Consider the following 15,449-nt stretch of genomic DNA (forward strand, 5'->3'; position numbering starts at 1 on the left):
AACTGCAACAATTGTAGACGGGGTTTCTAGAAAATAGATGGAGTCTACCAAGCTGCATTTAAAAAAGCTACTTAATTCCCAATTTTCTGCTTCCATGGCAGGATATAATCACATAAAGAGGGAAGTAACCTAAACAGACCAAGCCATGGAGGCATCAAGTAGCGCTGTAGAAACCTTAGAAAAGTTAATTTCAGGAGTAAGTATTTTGTTAACTTCCTTTGCCTGTGCTGAAAGTGTTTTACTCGAGCTGCCGATCCCTAGCTGATCATGCCTGTACCACATCCTATAGGATTTTTAATATAGCAAACCACTTTAAGATGCAATTTCTCTGTTAGCACATCAACATTCATCTTCTACATTGTTCAATTTGACACCGTAGTATAAGACATTCAAACTGAACAGATGATAAAATTGCCATAATATTCATTCATTATGTTGCAAAACCCAGCCCACAAAGGAATGGGGGAATCTTTTTATTTTCACCATTTTCAGTGTATCTGAGAAGTTCAGTTTCAAAAGTGTCCCCTTACCAGCAGCACTTACAATTACAGCTTCTGAGAAGTGCTAGCCAATTTTTTGGAATAACAGATATAACATTCCAGTATATCCAATTTATTCTAATCACTGCTTATAATTTTATTATAGCCAGTCTAATCCTGGTGACTAATTTTATTGGAAAACATTATTAGATGGTCAGAAATACATCTGGTTTACTCTTCATCAATCATTCAACTCCTTACTTCTCAAGTAAAAAGCAGGATTTTTCTTCAAAAAAAAGTTTAAAAGTTTTGTATTTCAGTTAGTTGTTTTATATAAACGAAAGCATGATATGCCCCTCTAAAAAAAAATAGAAGAAAAAATTTACAAAACAAAAGTAAAGCAAATGTATTTAAGATGAGGTACAAGAATTAAAGATCTACATAGTCTTTTAGATTTCACTTCCTGCAGATAAATACCCCAAAGATAACAAGTACATCAGATTCAGCATGATTCTATGTTCTTCTTGTATCCAACTAAAAGAAAATAACTTTCAATATAAACAGTTTCTTAGCGTGAGATTCTTTGAATTTAATAAATATATAACAGTACTGCAATATAATATACTATTAAGAAATATGAATCTGTAAGTTAGGTTGTATTTTAAATATAGTTGTCAATAAAACAATATAAATTCAACTTTTAATGACAAAGAGTTGATGAGATATCTGATTTTAAAGACACTTCTGATGTATAAAGTCCTATTTTTGTATTTTACAGGATTTGCACCATTTTTCAAAAATCCTTTTTATTCTCCTTCTCAAAAAGTAATTCAGCTGTCAATTCAATCCAAACATATAAGCTAAACACCTGCAGTGCTCAGCTTTCTGAATGAATCCAGCTTTCAGGATACGCAAAAGAGAGGTGCCAGCTGCTGGATCCCTAATTCCATGGGACAGAATATCTCTAGCTGTGGGTTTCAGTCAGAATAAGGCAGTAGATCTATCCGTGGACAGAACCAGACACCAGACCAAGAGTTTCAACCAGGGAGTTCCTCCTAGTAAGCAAATTCATTTATTCATACAACCTCCTGAAATCAGACAGTTTTGATGTGTGTGTGTCAATCCCTCAGACTCACCAGACACCTAAGCAGGTAAACATGAAGACACTTGTAAAGGCCCATATTCTTAATGCTTAGCACATAAATAAGAAGTCAGTTCAGTGTCTTCATCTCTGTGTTTTAGTTTTATACTTGTGGAGCAGGAACAACTCTTAGCTAACATTGCAAGGAGGTGGAAGAGAGGTACTTCCTGGATCTTATCCTCACCTAGATGAGTTCAGCAAGCAACACAATGAAATTTCCTTCACTGAAATATGGATTTAGAAGATAAAGCATTTAGCAGGTTGTTGCCAGAACTCTTTGGGAGTACACTACCTGCAGGTAATACTAGATGGTTTTTTGAACATAGTTTCATGTGCTGTGTGCCATCACTGCAAAAACAGGCAACTAATCAGTGAAAATTAAGTTTCAGTTCATGAACCACATTCTCATGCTGCTATTTAGACAACCTGCAAATATTTTCTCAAACTTGCAGGGGAGAAAATAGAATGACATTGAATTTTCTTGTACTGTATATGAACAAAGTTCTAGACATTAAGCCTGTCTGTCTAATGTCTGTGCTTTCTCCTTGGATGAAAAGTACATTAGCTCTTCTCTAAAACAGTCAGTCAAATATTCATCCTGCATAAAATTCTTATTACTCTTTTTTTTTTTTTTTATCATTTGCAATTCTCACCACTAGAGATAATTTTAAAAAAAAATCCGAAGTTCAAAAATTTACACTTAACTTTTCAAAAAATATTATGGAGTTATGTGCAAATAATTTCTCTGATCAAAATAACATGAGAAAGCTTAGATGAAAACTGTAGGCGAAAGAAAAATTATTTATTTATCTTTCAATTTCAAAACAACCTCCCCTCTGCCACAGCTTGCCTGACAGAGGTATATTTATATTTCAGTTATTCAGATAAGGATTTATATGTTTACACAAATCTGATGGTAAAAATTTAGAATGTTAAACATATATAAGGACTACAAATGAAAACCAGGCTTCATATAGAGACTATAAATGAAAGATATAATGTGATAAAGGCCTACTGCTTATCTACAAGCATTTAAACTGCTATTGGGCATTCTTAAAGCAAATGAAACATTCTTAGTCCAATCACCACTAATCATCTAGAGCCTGGGCTGAGAAAAAAAACATTTAATCATTCTGCACTTGAAAAATCCCTTTCGAAATCGAGCTGCCTTCTACAGCCTTAAAGTTCTCTCAGTGTTCAGCTTTACAGTACTTGTAATTTAATCACTGATGATCAAAAGACAAAATGCTCAGAGCTTTAATTCTTCATGTTCTAAATTCCTAGAAATTAACAGAAAGAATTACACTCGAGCTCAGAATAAACTGAGCTGACCAACTTCTATAGGGAGGGAAGGGGAAGGGGAAGGGGAAGGGGAAGGGGAAGGGGAAGGGGAAGGGGAAGGGGAAGGGGAAGGGGAAGGGGAAGGGGAAGGGGAAGGGGAAGGGGAAGGGGAAGGGGAAGGGGAAGGGGAAGGGGAAGGGGAAGGGGAAGGGGAAGGGGAAGGGGAAGGGGAAGGGGAAGGGGAAGTTTTCTTTCTCAAAACCCTGCAGAACTGTTTTCAGTTTTGCTGAAATTCCTGAAATAAAAATACATGAGGTAATAGAGTTTTCAGGAAAGTATGGTGAAAATGATTCTGAGTGAAAATAGAACAACAGTACAGTACTTCATATGAATATTAAGGGTACTTAAAATACTTGCTTTTGAATAAGGGATATTACAATACAGAGATATTTGTATTCTCAAAAGAAGAAGAACAACAACAAAAAAAACCAAAACCACCAAATAAAAACAAAACAAAAAAAACCCCAAAACAAAAAAAACCCAACAAAACAACAACCTCCAAAAAAAAAAAAAACCTCACACCAAAACAAAACACTGACCAAATTAAAGTGAAATCTGTGGTCCTGCAGTTTTGGGTTGTATTGTTTTTTTAAAAAGCCATAATGTTAAAAATTTGCAAATTCCCTGTTACTTAAGCATTCTAAAGAGAAATAAGACTTTTTGTGCGAATAAATGTAAACAAAACAATTTAGAGAATAACTTTTTGCTTAGGCTGAAATGTATTTTGACTTATTCAAATGTAAAAAGACCACATTTCATCTGCTATTTGTTTTTCATCTTCTACAGAATAAACTTAGAAGAAAAATCAGACTTGCAGTAAAACAGCAAAGAAACAAAAATCTGAACTTACAATGAGTCCTTTTAGGTGAAGTTACTGAGGTAGAAAATACCAGCAAAGTCAATTAAACACTAAGATGTTGCTGCTTGAAAAGTGATTGGAGTGCTCACGGGGATAATAAGCACATACACAGCACACAATAAAAAACTGTACCCTTCATAAGACTGACTCCCTGACAGAACTCACTTAGTATTTGAATAATCTCAGCCAAGGCTCTACAGCTATTATTAGCAACAAAATCTGACAGCAATCAAGCACAACCTGCCACACTAACAATGCAGCACAGACCATTCATGCTGCACTGCGCCCAGAGGGCCACTTTAACCATTTCCTTCAAGCTGTAGAAAAATAAGAGTTTCTTAACAAACAGAACACTAATAACAGAAACCTAAGTCCCCTCAAGGAGCTAAACACAGCAGGCTGTTTTTTCACAAAGACAAAAAATTCAACCGTCCTCAAGATATAAAGCAAACTTGAGAAAGGCAGACATGCTTTCACAATTCGGGGCAACCCAAGAACAAGAAACCAAACAGAAATAACCCATTCCAACTATCCCCAAGCAGGACAAGCCACATAACTCATCTCAGCTGCTGAACAGCTTTTATAAAATCTAATTGATAAACAGCACAATTTCCAACTCTTCTATCTTATCCTCAACTGCTAACATAGAAGTTGTGAATGATCTGAGAACTAAAGCTCAGAAATTTCCATGACCACATTTGGTCTGTTTGATCAAAATTATATATGCATTTTTAATATCTCAACAAATTAGACCAGAAGGTAACAAGCATTTTTAAATAACATAACTGAAAACACATAAGACACTATGGTTTATAATGCAAAGCTTAATATACCTAACTGATCTTCTGTAGTACACGTGACTGTAAGACTAAACTACAGATTTTCCTTGAAAATGCACTATTAGGGATAAGCAAAGTCTTTCCTGAAAACAGGCATCAAGAGGTCATTTACATGTGTTTTGTTTAATTTCTAGTAAAACTGATAAAATTCTATAAACATGCTTTTAATTGCCCAGCACAAAAATTGATACTTCAGCTCCCTAGAAGCACGACTGGCAAAAGTGGTGTGAAGGAGATTATAATCCTATTAAAATTTGACATGACCATTGTAAAGTGTATTTTACTATTTGTGATAATCAAGCATTTGCCAGTTTATTATGCAAAATTTACTGTATGAGCTTAATAACAAAAAAAATCCTCAAATCTGACCCGGGACTACCACGTTTAAATTGGCTAACCCTCGAGAAACAGCTCCTGCTTTAAGAAGATATCATAGAAAAAATTCAATATTACCTCAAAGTAAAAAGTACAACCAACAGAAACCCCATTTCAGAACAAAATATATTTGAGCATATATAACAAGGAATTTTATTATCTGTTGAGATTCACCTCATCTAAATATCTGAACTATTTTAGGTATACATTTTCAGCTGAGATGAACCAAGTCTCAGCAACATCTTTCTATTCTGACCATAAAGGTGAGTCTTACTGGGTCAGCACCATCACACCTGTTATGTCTGGTGTTCTACTGCAGCTTCCACAAATAGGAACTCCTAAATCTGCTTGTTCTATCTTTTGTTCCATGCATTCCTTCTGAAAAATGTATTGAAATAGCAAGCCATCATCTTATAGTTGAACCAAGAATCTAACCAATATTTTGAAGTTCTCGTTTATTTTGCTGCTAATTTACCAGATTTTCTGTCAAGTATAAAAATTCAATGCATTTCACACTGAACTTGGTGAAATAAATTTCTACAAGGTTCCTAGGCATCTAGAAGCAAATCTGAGTTAGGCATAACCAACTCCTTTTGTACTTGCCCCTAAAGGAATTTTTTGTTCCAGACTTTGAGCTTTGCTTTCTGCTCTCTGGATCCCATAAGTCATCTTGAATTGACAAGAAATCTGGTTTTAGATACTGACTCTGAATTCCCAAATTACTGCATGTAGAACAAGGAAGTTAAGCAAGTGAGTAGACACACTAGTTCCTCAACCCCATCCAAAAATAACTTTATGGTTGACAGCTTTTTCCATGGAAACCTTTCCTCCACATACTGCTGATCCAGAGCCTAAAGGTGCTGCAGTTGTCACCTTCTGTTGGTGCACAAGAAAAGCAACTCTTCCTTTGATCATACCTAAGTAACTGGGTTTACTCTAATTCCACTTATTTATTTTTGTAATGGCACTTCGTTTCACTCACAAAAGAAGCACTAACTTGGCCTCAAAATTATCAGGCCTCATGATTTTTTTAAAGCCAGTTAAATACAAAAGATTAGACAGATAATATTTGTGAAACACTTAACTCAAGAAAAAAAGGCAATATTTTCTGAATTTTATTTTCTGAGAACTACTTACTATATTAACGTGTCCAGTTAATATCCGGCAATTGTCAAAAAAGTGATCACTTAGCACAAATTACAGGCCATATTTTCTGGAAATCAATAGGACACAAAATTGGTTTATCCTGTCAGATACTTCTCACAGACACACATTATCTATCGTCAGAGTATCTGGCTGTCCAATTTTTAATGGAAATATTTGAATACAGAACCTTCTAAAAACATTAAATATCAACAGATTTTAATAAGGACTGATTATTATCTTCTCACAACAGAATTAAATTATTGCAACTACACCAACACTAACAAAACAATCCAGCACATAGACTTTTGACAAGAGAATCAGATGCACCATTCAAATTACTGCTATAGGTCTCCGGCTGTATGAGTGACTTTTAAATTTAGCAGTGGTTCATATAATAAATGGGAGAATTATGTACCATGAAGTAACAGAAGAGATCCCTCCTCATGAGATTATAGTGGAGTTTCACTATTCTAAGGTATATTTTTCATCAATTAAATAAAAAACAAAATATTTATACGGGAAGCATTTATAGAACCAGAAAACACAATACATCAAGTCTAAGCAATACTGAACTTTCATAATACTAAAAATCCAAACAGATTGTAAATGAGTTTCTCATCTGCCTCTTTACCTGTAATCATGTTTAAACTTAAAATCCTGCAATTCCAATATTCCCAAACATTAGAAGGCTTGTAGTCTGAGTTTAATAGTTTCCATTTGGTATGTCTGGTCTATTAAAAACAATATACTCTTACAATAGAGTTGTAGTAGAAAGGACAAAAACAGTGAAGACTTTAGAAACCACCCTTAAAGGAATTTATTCTTTTACAAAACAGAAAAATATTAGAAACTTTGAATAGTTTCCTGTACATCAATGATGTACATCTCTGCACATCATCCAAAGTTTGCAGCTTAAATTTATCCAACTGCTCCCCTTCTTCCTATTAAGCACTCCATTTATTGAACTGCATTAATTCTAAAATGCCTTGGCTTCAAAAATGAAACCAGCTGCACAGCAAGCGCTATTTCTAGGCACTCACTGTGTATTTTCAGGTGTGCAAGAGGGACTCCAGTTTTTAGTTTACAGTTGTATTTGCAAGAAGAAAAAAAAGCTTTGAACAGACCATCTCTCCTACAGGCTGCTTCTTCCTCCATTTCAGAGACTAATTCCTCTTCCGTATGTCTCAGTAGGGGGTACTCCTCTTCCCTGCCCACTGCACACTCTTTGTATTGCTTTAAATGGCCAGAGAAAACCCAATTCTGCCAGATCCTGGATCCATAAAGAATTCCCTAAAGTCTCCTTTCAAACCCAGACGAAAGAGATAAGCAGACTGGACTGGGAACAGGACTGCAGCTGGGAGGGGATCATTAGCACATGAGTCTAAGATCATCCCTCCCGGCTATTAAAACAGAAACTTGCAAACAGTCTGGCACTGGGCACTCAATTAGGACTAGCAGCCAGTTCTCCACATAAACCTTTAAACCCAGTCATCCCACATCATACCTGTCAACGCCTTGCTGCTTGTCTCCTTCCATACACCTGTGAAATTTCCCAAATCAACGCTAACCCTTCCTGCATCCATCATCCCATGTCCTTCTCTGACACTCCTCCATTCTGCCCAATGAAGTCTGCCTCTACCTGACTTGCTCTGCACTCATCCTCAGAGCAGGCTCGGTGAGCAGAGCTGGGTGAGCCGAAAGGAGCTGCTGCACACATGCCATTGACTGACTCAGCAAGCATCCCTTCCCTCCAGACAGGGCCCAGCTCAGATAGCACGTGCACACCGCTGGATGGGGACTGCTGCTGCTGGGATGCTGCCTAGGGTAACACAAGAACCCAGCGCTGGCTAACATCCATCCATCCATCCCCTCGCTGTCTGCCAGCACCACAGGGCCTTTCCCGCAGAGCTGCTCCGCTCAGCCCCGTCATTCCCAAATAAATTTCAGAGATTTATTAAAGACATGAGTGAGGGTACTTTCATACAGTATAATTTTCCCTCCAGCTAGGAAAAAATTAGGGACATCTCACATCACAAAATCATTGTCATTGTCCTTGTGGCACATTGCTAGATGTGAGGTTAATTTTTTTCTTCTCCCTTTTCTTTTACCCTCCTATTTGCTACAACATGGTCCAAATTTCAGAGGGTATTAAAATGACTAAAGTCTTCTCAGACCATCAACACAGTCAAGAGATCTATAAACTACCAAACAGCCCAAGACTTTGTCGGTGTGATCTATTTAAAAAGGAAGAAAATAAGAGAAATTCAAATTAATTGTGGGAAGAGAAATCAAATTAATTTTCTGCATTTGTGATGACTGAAGTGGAGAGGTTCACATGCATCATGAGATACCTAAAAGATACATCTTAAAATGATGCATCTATAGGAGAGGTTAGAGAACAATTATATACTGTGAACAGTAACAAGCTACCTGTGTTTGGACAAGAATTATCTCAAGATTTCTACAAGATCTCAGGAATATAACAGCTACTAGTTGAGACACATGAGCTCAAACCAAGTTGTGTTATACCTAGGCTGTGAAGGAGAGAGCTAAAAAAAATGTGGCCAACTAAGCATAGTGAAGGCTCACAGCTATGCTAGCCAAATTAACCAAAATTGCAACCAAGACACAGTGGTCAACAGGCTTTTTAGAAAGAAAAATCCTGAAGCGCTGAAAAAGGACCATAGAAGATGATAAGGAAGCTTAAGGTGACAGCCTAATGGATTTCTAATAGGCTTTAAACAAACTTTAAGAAAACTAAGAAACCCCAAGTGACAAGATCTCCTGCAGGGATAAACAGCTGATGGTCTCATTCAGCATGGTCCTTCCTACACTGCTGGCTTGTTTGTTTGAAAATGCTGATTTCTTAACACTTAAAACATTTTACATTGCCTAGCACCACACTGTTCTACCAGATCCTGGTACACAAAATCAAATGCAACATCAAAAAATTTATTTTGATAAATTACTTTAAAAAAAAAATAGGAAATTGTTCTTCCAAATTGTACTAGTTCTCTCAAAAATATAATTGCTTGGCTGGGATATCTTTTGCCAGAGAATTAATGCAGATAATTTCACTAGACCTACATAGTGTGCCCAGAATGCAATCATAAATTTTTTGGTAGATTTGTTTAGAAGATCTCCTTTGCTTCAAAAGTTTTACTAGAGCTTTGACAGACAGACCTGGCTGCAGCCTTTCAACTTGATTCACAACACCATGAATAAATGAAAGCAAGCATTACTAAAGAAATTACTGATTTGGCAAATGAGATCACTGTAAAAAATTGGCTTCCCTATTTGCAACATGACATCAATTGTATTTGTTTAGCTAAGCTGTCATGCATTTTATTTTGTGCAAATGCATTTAAATTGTATGACAGCTGCAGTCAGGTCTATGGTGGCATGCATGAGACAGAAAGAACAGCACAGGCATGTGACAGGAAAAACAATACATTAGATGAACTTTTACAGAGCAAAAAAATTCCCTGTTTCTCCCATTCTTAAGCATTATCCTACTTCATAAACTATATGCCTAATGCCATGCTAGCACTTTCTCTCTCTCTCTCATTCTCTGCTTTTTTAGCCAACCGTGTAAAACAACCTGTCACTGCAACAGTTGTTCCACTGCATGAGACACACTGGTTGAAATGCCAGAATTTAAAAACATTTGTATTTTAAAGCTGTGAGACAAGTAAGAATCAATGTTATATAAAAGTCTACCAAGAATCTCAACTAGTTTGCCTCGGTGCAATCTCCCTGTACACAAAACAAGACTAAATAAAATCTGTTAGTTAAAGGTGACAACAATTTGATCATATTCAGAACAATTTATAAAAGCAAGCCTTGTAACCAAGTAACAATAATAATAATGACTTGCCTAAACGAATACTCTATTGGGTTTTGTCCTTACTTGTTTAGGGCTTTTAGCTTTGTTTATTGAAGTTACAGGTCACAGATTTTTACAAGTTGTTGATCAAATACTGTAGGTGAGTGCACCACTCAGTAGCTTTTGGCCATCATGTGCAGAGCACCAGATACCTTGCTCCTATACTGTGGAGCAGGGATGCTCCACGGAAACAAGATACTCCTTGCCCAAATTCATGCTCTTGATCCTCAGAGATAAACCTTTTTATTCTTGCTTTGCACAGAGGAGAAGAATGTTACCCCACACTGGAAACAGATGTAAAAACAAGCTGCTACATCCAGAGAATAAGCCACTGGAGAATGTGTTCTTAAAACAAGGAAAGGACATTCTTCAGTATTCTGCTAGCCAGAATTTGAGTCAATGCTGCAGAACAGTCTCCTCTCTTCCAGCATATTTAAAGCAACTAAAAAGACTCTAAAAATCTTCAAATTAGAATGTAGACAGACTGTAACACTTGGCACTGGGGGGACGAAAGACTTCACACAACCATGAGATCATTCCAATCTGACAACTTTTACTCCCAAGTTTTACTCCCAAGAATGGTGACAACAAAAGTCGGAAGAGACTGCAGAAAGAAATCTGCTCTGGTCTTTCTCCAAACTTAGTCTTCACTAAATGTGTGATCTAAGAGACTTAGCTACACCATTACAAACAAAAGTGGCATGGATTTACAAGGTTTATGCATTTTCAACCAAATTTAAACTTTGTTTACATTTGTTTATTGCAATTGTGTAAAGGATTTATGATTCAATGTATCAAAGTGGAAAAACAGAGAACAGTTGAATCTGGAAGACTTTATCAAGCATCTTGATTTTGACAAACCTTTTAGTCTTTTGAAAGTAGATTTTCTTTTCATTTCAAAACTTAAAGAGCAATATAAATTTATCCAATACAGCCCTGGGGCAGGGAGAAGCAGGTATACTGCACTGTCTAAAGTTTGACCTAACCACCTGGGTATGCAGTACATTTTACTCAAGGATGCAAAAATGGCAACATCAATGCAAGGAAAAAAAAATCTGTTCCTACAAAAAACACAAATAGTTGTCCAATAAACACAAAAAAACCCAAAACTAATACACCATAGTCTATTCAGATAGAACATAAGTTATCACAGTATGGAGAAAATGCAAGCAATTTCAATTTTTAATCTACTAGACTTCATCAATATTTACAACAAATTAATTTCATATTTGCAGAACATTTTTTTACATTTCAGCCATGTTGTGACTGGCCTTCTGAAAGCTAATCTAAACTGTCTAGTCATTTGAATTGGAATTACATGCCAGTAACTTTGAAAATAAAATAACTGATGGTGCATAAATCTTTGATTTGTCTGTATTTCTCTGTTTAATTTTATTTTTTTTTATTTTATTTCTGTAAATATAAAATATGCCCACAAACCACCTTCAAAAAGTTGTTCTTCCTTTAGATTGCAGAACAAGTTTTATGTGTGAACAAATTCAGGAATGCTTTATATCATCTAATAATACTATTATTTGATGATAAAAAACCTGATTTTTCCAAACTGACAAGATTTTGCCTAAATTCTCCCTTTTAATTTCAGGTGACGGCTCGACACTTTTAAAGAGTTACCCATTACTGCATAATAATTTGGAGATACAGATCACTAGCTACTTTTAACATTACAGGCTGAAAAACCTACATAAGGACAAAAAAATCTTTACAGAATCCCATAGTTTCCAAATGTAATTTTTCTAATCTATTGATTTCAAACATTGTTTAGATTTCTTTTCGTGAAAGAAAAGACTTGACAGTGAATGGATTCATTTCCAGGCTGTCAGCTTACATAAAGACACAGCAACAGCTGAATCATCTTTTGTTTCTCCTTGGAGGTCAGAGGGCTATGGAAATATTTAGAAAAAAATCAGTCCAAACTACCATAATTCAGATATTTTTATCCTCCCAAAACCAAACCCTTTTTTCCACCAGCCACTAAATAAGTGCAGATTAATCCAACTGAACTTCTCAAACACTCCATGTACCAACAGATCCTTGGTTTGTGGGCAGCATCGTGCTTCTCAGCTCTGATGGATTATTATTTCCTACTAAAGGCAGCAAGAAGACTGCACCACTTATTGCATTTTGGGGTGGGGTGCAAGAAAAAGAAGGCAGTAACACAGTGAAATCTTATCTTCATGATGTACGAGAGAGATTATCTACTCATTTTAACTAAACCAAGGATTTAACTCAGAACTTTAAGCTCCAGAAGAACCTGGTAACTTTATTTTAAATGAATATGGATTTTAACTTTAGAAAAAAATCAAATAAGTAAGATTTGAACAGGAAAAAAATTCCCTTTAGATGTAATATTCACTATTTCAGAATTAGCCTCTGTCTTTAGTAATTTAAAGAAGAATTCAGTAGCAAAACACTTCCTGCCTGGCAGACAACCCTAACTTATCCCAAAACCTCTACAGTTCAGCCAGGTAGTTGGGAATCAGATCAGTATTTCCCAGTTGCCTCTCACACACATTGAGACACAGCCTTTTTCACACCAGCCCTCTGGCAAGCCTTCCTCCCGAGCACGTGAACATCTACAGGACTATTTTGTCGCTATAGCAGGTACATTTCACAGCAAGAAGAGCAGTGGATCATAATCTATTCATAAACCTGTTCTGAAACAAGTCTGTACACTTTAAAAACAAACCTGAATTGACTTCCTATAGTCTATTTCTAGTTATTAAAAGAAAGTCGGAGTAATAACGCAAGTGATCTATTAAATAACATTAATTTGTAAAATAATCTGCCACTTGCCAGAAATCAAATTATTCTTGTTTTATACATTTATTAAATAAACTCTGTAGAAATTAGTAATAATGGGGGGCTTTGTGCAAAAGAAAAAGTATACCAGAAAAAAAAAAGTAGATGATGAATAGAAAACACAACATTTAATATTACAAATATATATATATCTGAGGCATTCAGAACTCCCTGGACTTACTGCAAGTGATGTTCTCATAAAATCCTCTCTTCTTAAAGAATAAATACCATGAATACTGAAAATAGTATCTACATCTAGATACTTCGAAAGAAACTTTTTTCTTTTTTAAAAATTCAATGAGCAAATAACAACTGTAAACATAACAAGACACAGTTACTCATGCTTCTTAAATATGATCCAAACATTTAATAAATATTTTACTGAAATTTTGTTTAAAATTATAGTTCTATGTAGCAAAAGACTAAGGTACAGGTAGTTGTGCTAGGCTATAAATAAATAAAATAAATAATTTTTTTTAAAATATCAGTGATTTTAAAGCTATGCCAAGGCTAGAAATTGTTGTTTCAATTCTGCTACAAAATAGACAAGATGCTTTAGAAAAAGACAGTATTTTGAAATAAGATGACACAAAGTCCTGCATTCTCTATGCATCGTTTGCTTTAAAAGGGAAAGAAGAAATATCTCTTTCATTTGTTTTACTCATGTTATTATTTTACGAATGGGTCGGTCCTCATCATCTTCTCTCAGTGCCGCCTTTATTAAATAACAAACCAGACCATGTAATTAAATAAATATCAAATGCCTATGCACAGACTGGAAATGGACATATTTTCAACAGCTATTCAAATATCCTTTCTTTTTCCATAATATCTACTGGTGCTCATAAATTTTCTCAAACCTACCATCTCACTTTGTCAGCCTCTATGTATTACCTTGGTTCAGAAAGTCAGCATGAGTAATAATGCAATACAAGGACTTTATATTTTTATTTTTTTTCATTCAAAGACCAAGTATTTACCTTCCACAAGCATATCTGGCACATCTGCTTGATATCTAGGCCCCACTCTGATTTCTCCCTTGTCTGCTAAAAGCGTTTTCAATGATGGATCATACACCAATGAATAAAAAAAAGTATCCTAAAAAACAAAAAGACATATTTGCAACAGCATATTAATTTTTAAAATTAGGTTTGCAGACTTGTAACACCTTCCATTTGGAAATCTGCATACTTTACAGAACATTGATTTGGTACATAAATCTTTACTTTATATAATACAGATGTTCCAGGAGTGTTTTTAAAAGGCTTATTAAGACTTCTCTCATTGTTAGGACTTTCTTCAGAACAGAGCAATAATGAAAAGATTCATACACAAAAATATATCAGTGGGGTTTGAAGAGAATTAATGTTAACTGCTTTCTGAATTTATCATGTTTGTACTCCTAAGTATCTTTACCATACTGACTTTCCATTATAAATTGATCTCAAAAAAATATAGAACACTGTCTGTGTAAATCCGTTTTGGGCACTAAAACAGTATTGGCAAATGTGGTATAGTCACATATGTATAGGCCAAGTCCTGCTTTCAAAAATATTTTTACTGATTATCAGTGGTTTGGTGTAGAAATTTAAAAATAAAGACATACTAATTTCAGACAGAAAATACTGTCTTCCTGATGTTATATTAAGACATTCCAAAGAAAAATATGTTTATTTTGAAGGCCTTTTGCAATCTTTCAAATTCTTGGGGAATTTTCTTCCTCTCTGGAAAAGCTAAGCATCCTAAGTATCCTTCCAGAAAATGGTGAGGAGACACTTTCTTTATCATAAAAACAAAACAAAATCACAAAAAAAAAAAAGAGAAAAAAAAAAAAAGGCACATGTGAATTCTCCCTTCAGTATCTGCTACAGGAAAACATCTCTATATTTTCATCTGTAAGATGTCATTTTAAATCCTTCAAATTAATTATTTTCTAAATACAAACAGATTAATAGTAAACCTATCATTTCAGTGTTTCAATTAGTTTTTTTATCCAATATTATTGTTTAAATTAGTGTTTTGAACAACATAATTTTTCCAACATATCATCCAAGATATGATTTTTAAAGTATTTTGTGCCCATTTGTTAAAAGTACAGAAAGAAAAATAAACTTATCCCAAAATTTACTTGAATAGAAATCACAATTACCTCTTTCTCCAGGTATGACAGCACAGATTCTGTTTCATTCAGAAGTGCAACACTGCATTTTCCCCTATACAAACATAAGCAAGAATAGTTACTTTGTAAAAAGTTCAAATTTCAAGTAAAAAGTTGCTTACAAGAAAACAATCTAGATATACTTTAACCTTCCTCACTGAAAGTATAAAACATATTGAAATATATAAAAATGAACATTGCCATACTTTAATAATACCAAAATTAGCATAAAAGCAGCAAAACAAATGGCTGTACTGATGCAAGCATTCAAATACATTGGAATTCCACCAAACTGGGAAATAGTTTCAGTAATGGATAATTCAGTAATGGATAAGCAGAAAAAGAGAAGAGGTACAATGGCAAACAATAAATACACACACAATTAATAAAAAGATTCCAGGATTG

The 15,449-nt window shown here is 34.9% G+C and overlaps 1 protein-coding gene across 3 annotated transcripts in view; it reads right to left on the minus strand.

Annotated features, from left to right (window-relative positions):
• MTA3 (metastasis associated 1 family member 3) overlaps nucleotides 1–15,449 on the minus strand; it is a 132,590-nt gene that overhangs the window by 82,554 nt on the left and 34,587 nt on the right. For all 3 annotated transcript variants that reach the window (XM_086878452.1, XM_086878453.1, XM_086878454.1), the window contains exons 5-6: nucleotides 15,036–15,099; nucleotides 13,867–13,984 (exon numbers count right to left, since the gene is read on the minus strand). In XM_086878452.1, the coding sequence (XP_086734578.1) occupies nucleotides 13,867–13,984; nucleotides 15,036–15,099 (182 nt within the window). The remainder of the gene's footprint in view (nucleotides 1–13,866; nucleotides 13,985–15,035; nucleotides 15,100–15,449) is intronic.

The sequence above is a fragment of the Cyanistes caeruleus genome, chromosome 2 (genome assembly GCF_971803275.1).
Source record: "Cyanistes caeruleus chromosome 2, bCyaCae1.hap1.1, whole genome shotgun sequence".
In the NCBI taxonomy this organism is placed as follows: Eukaryota; Metazoa; Chordata; class Aves; order Passeriformes; family Paridae; genus Cyanistes; species Cyanistes caeruleus.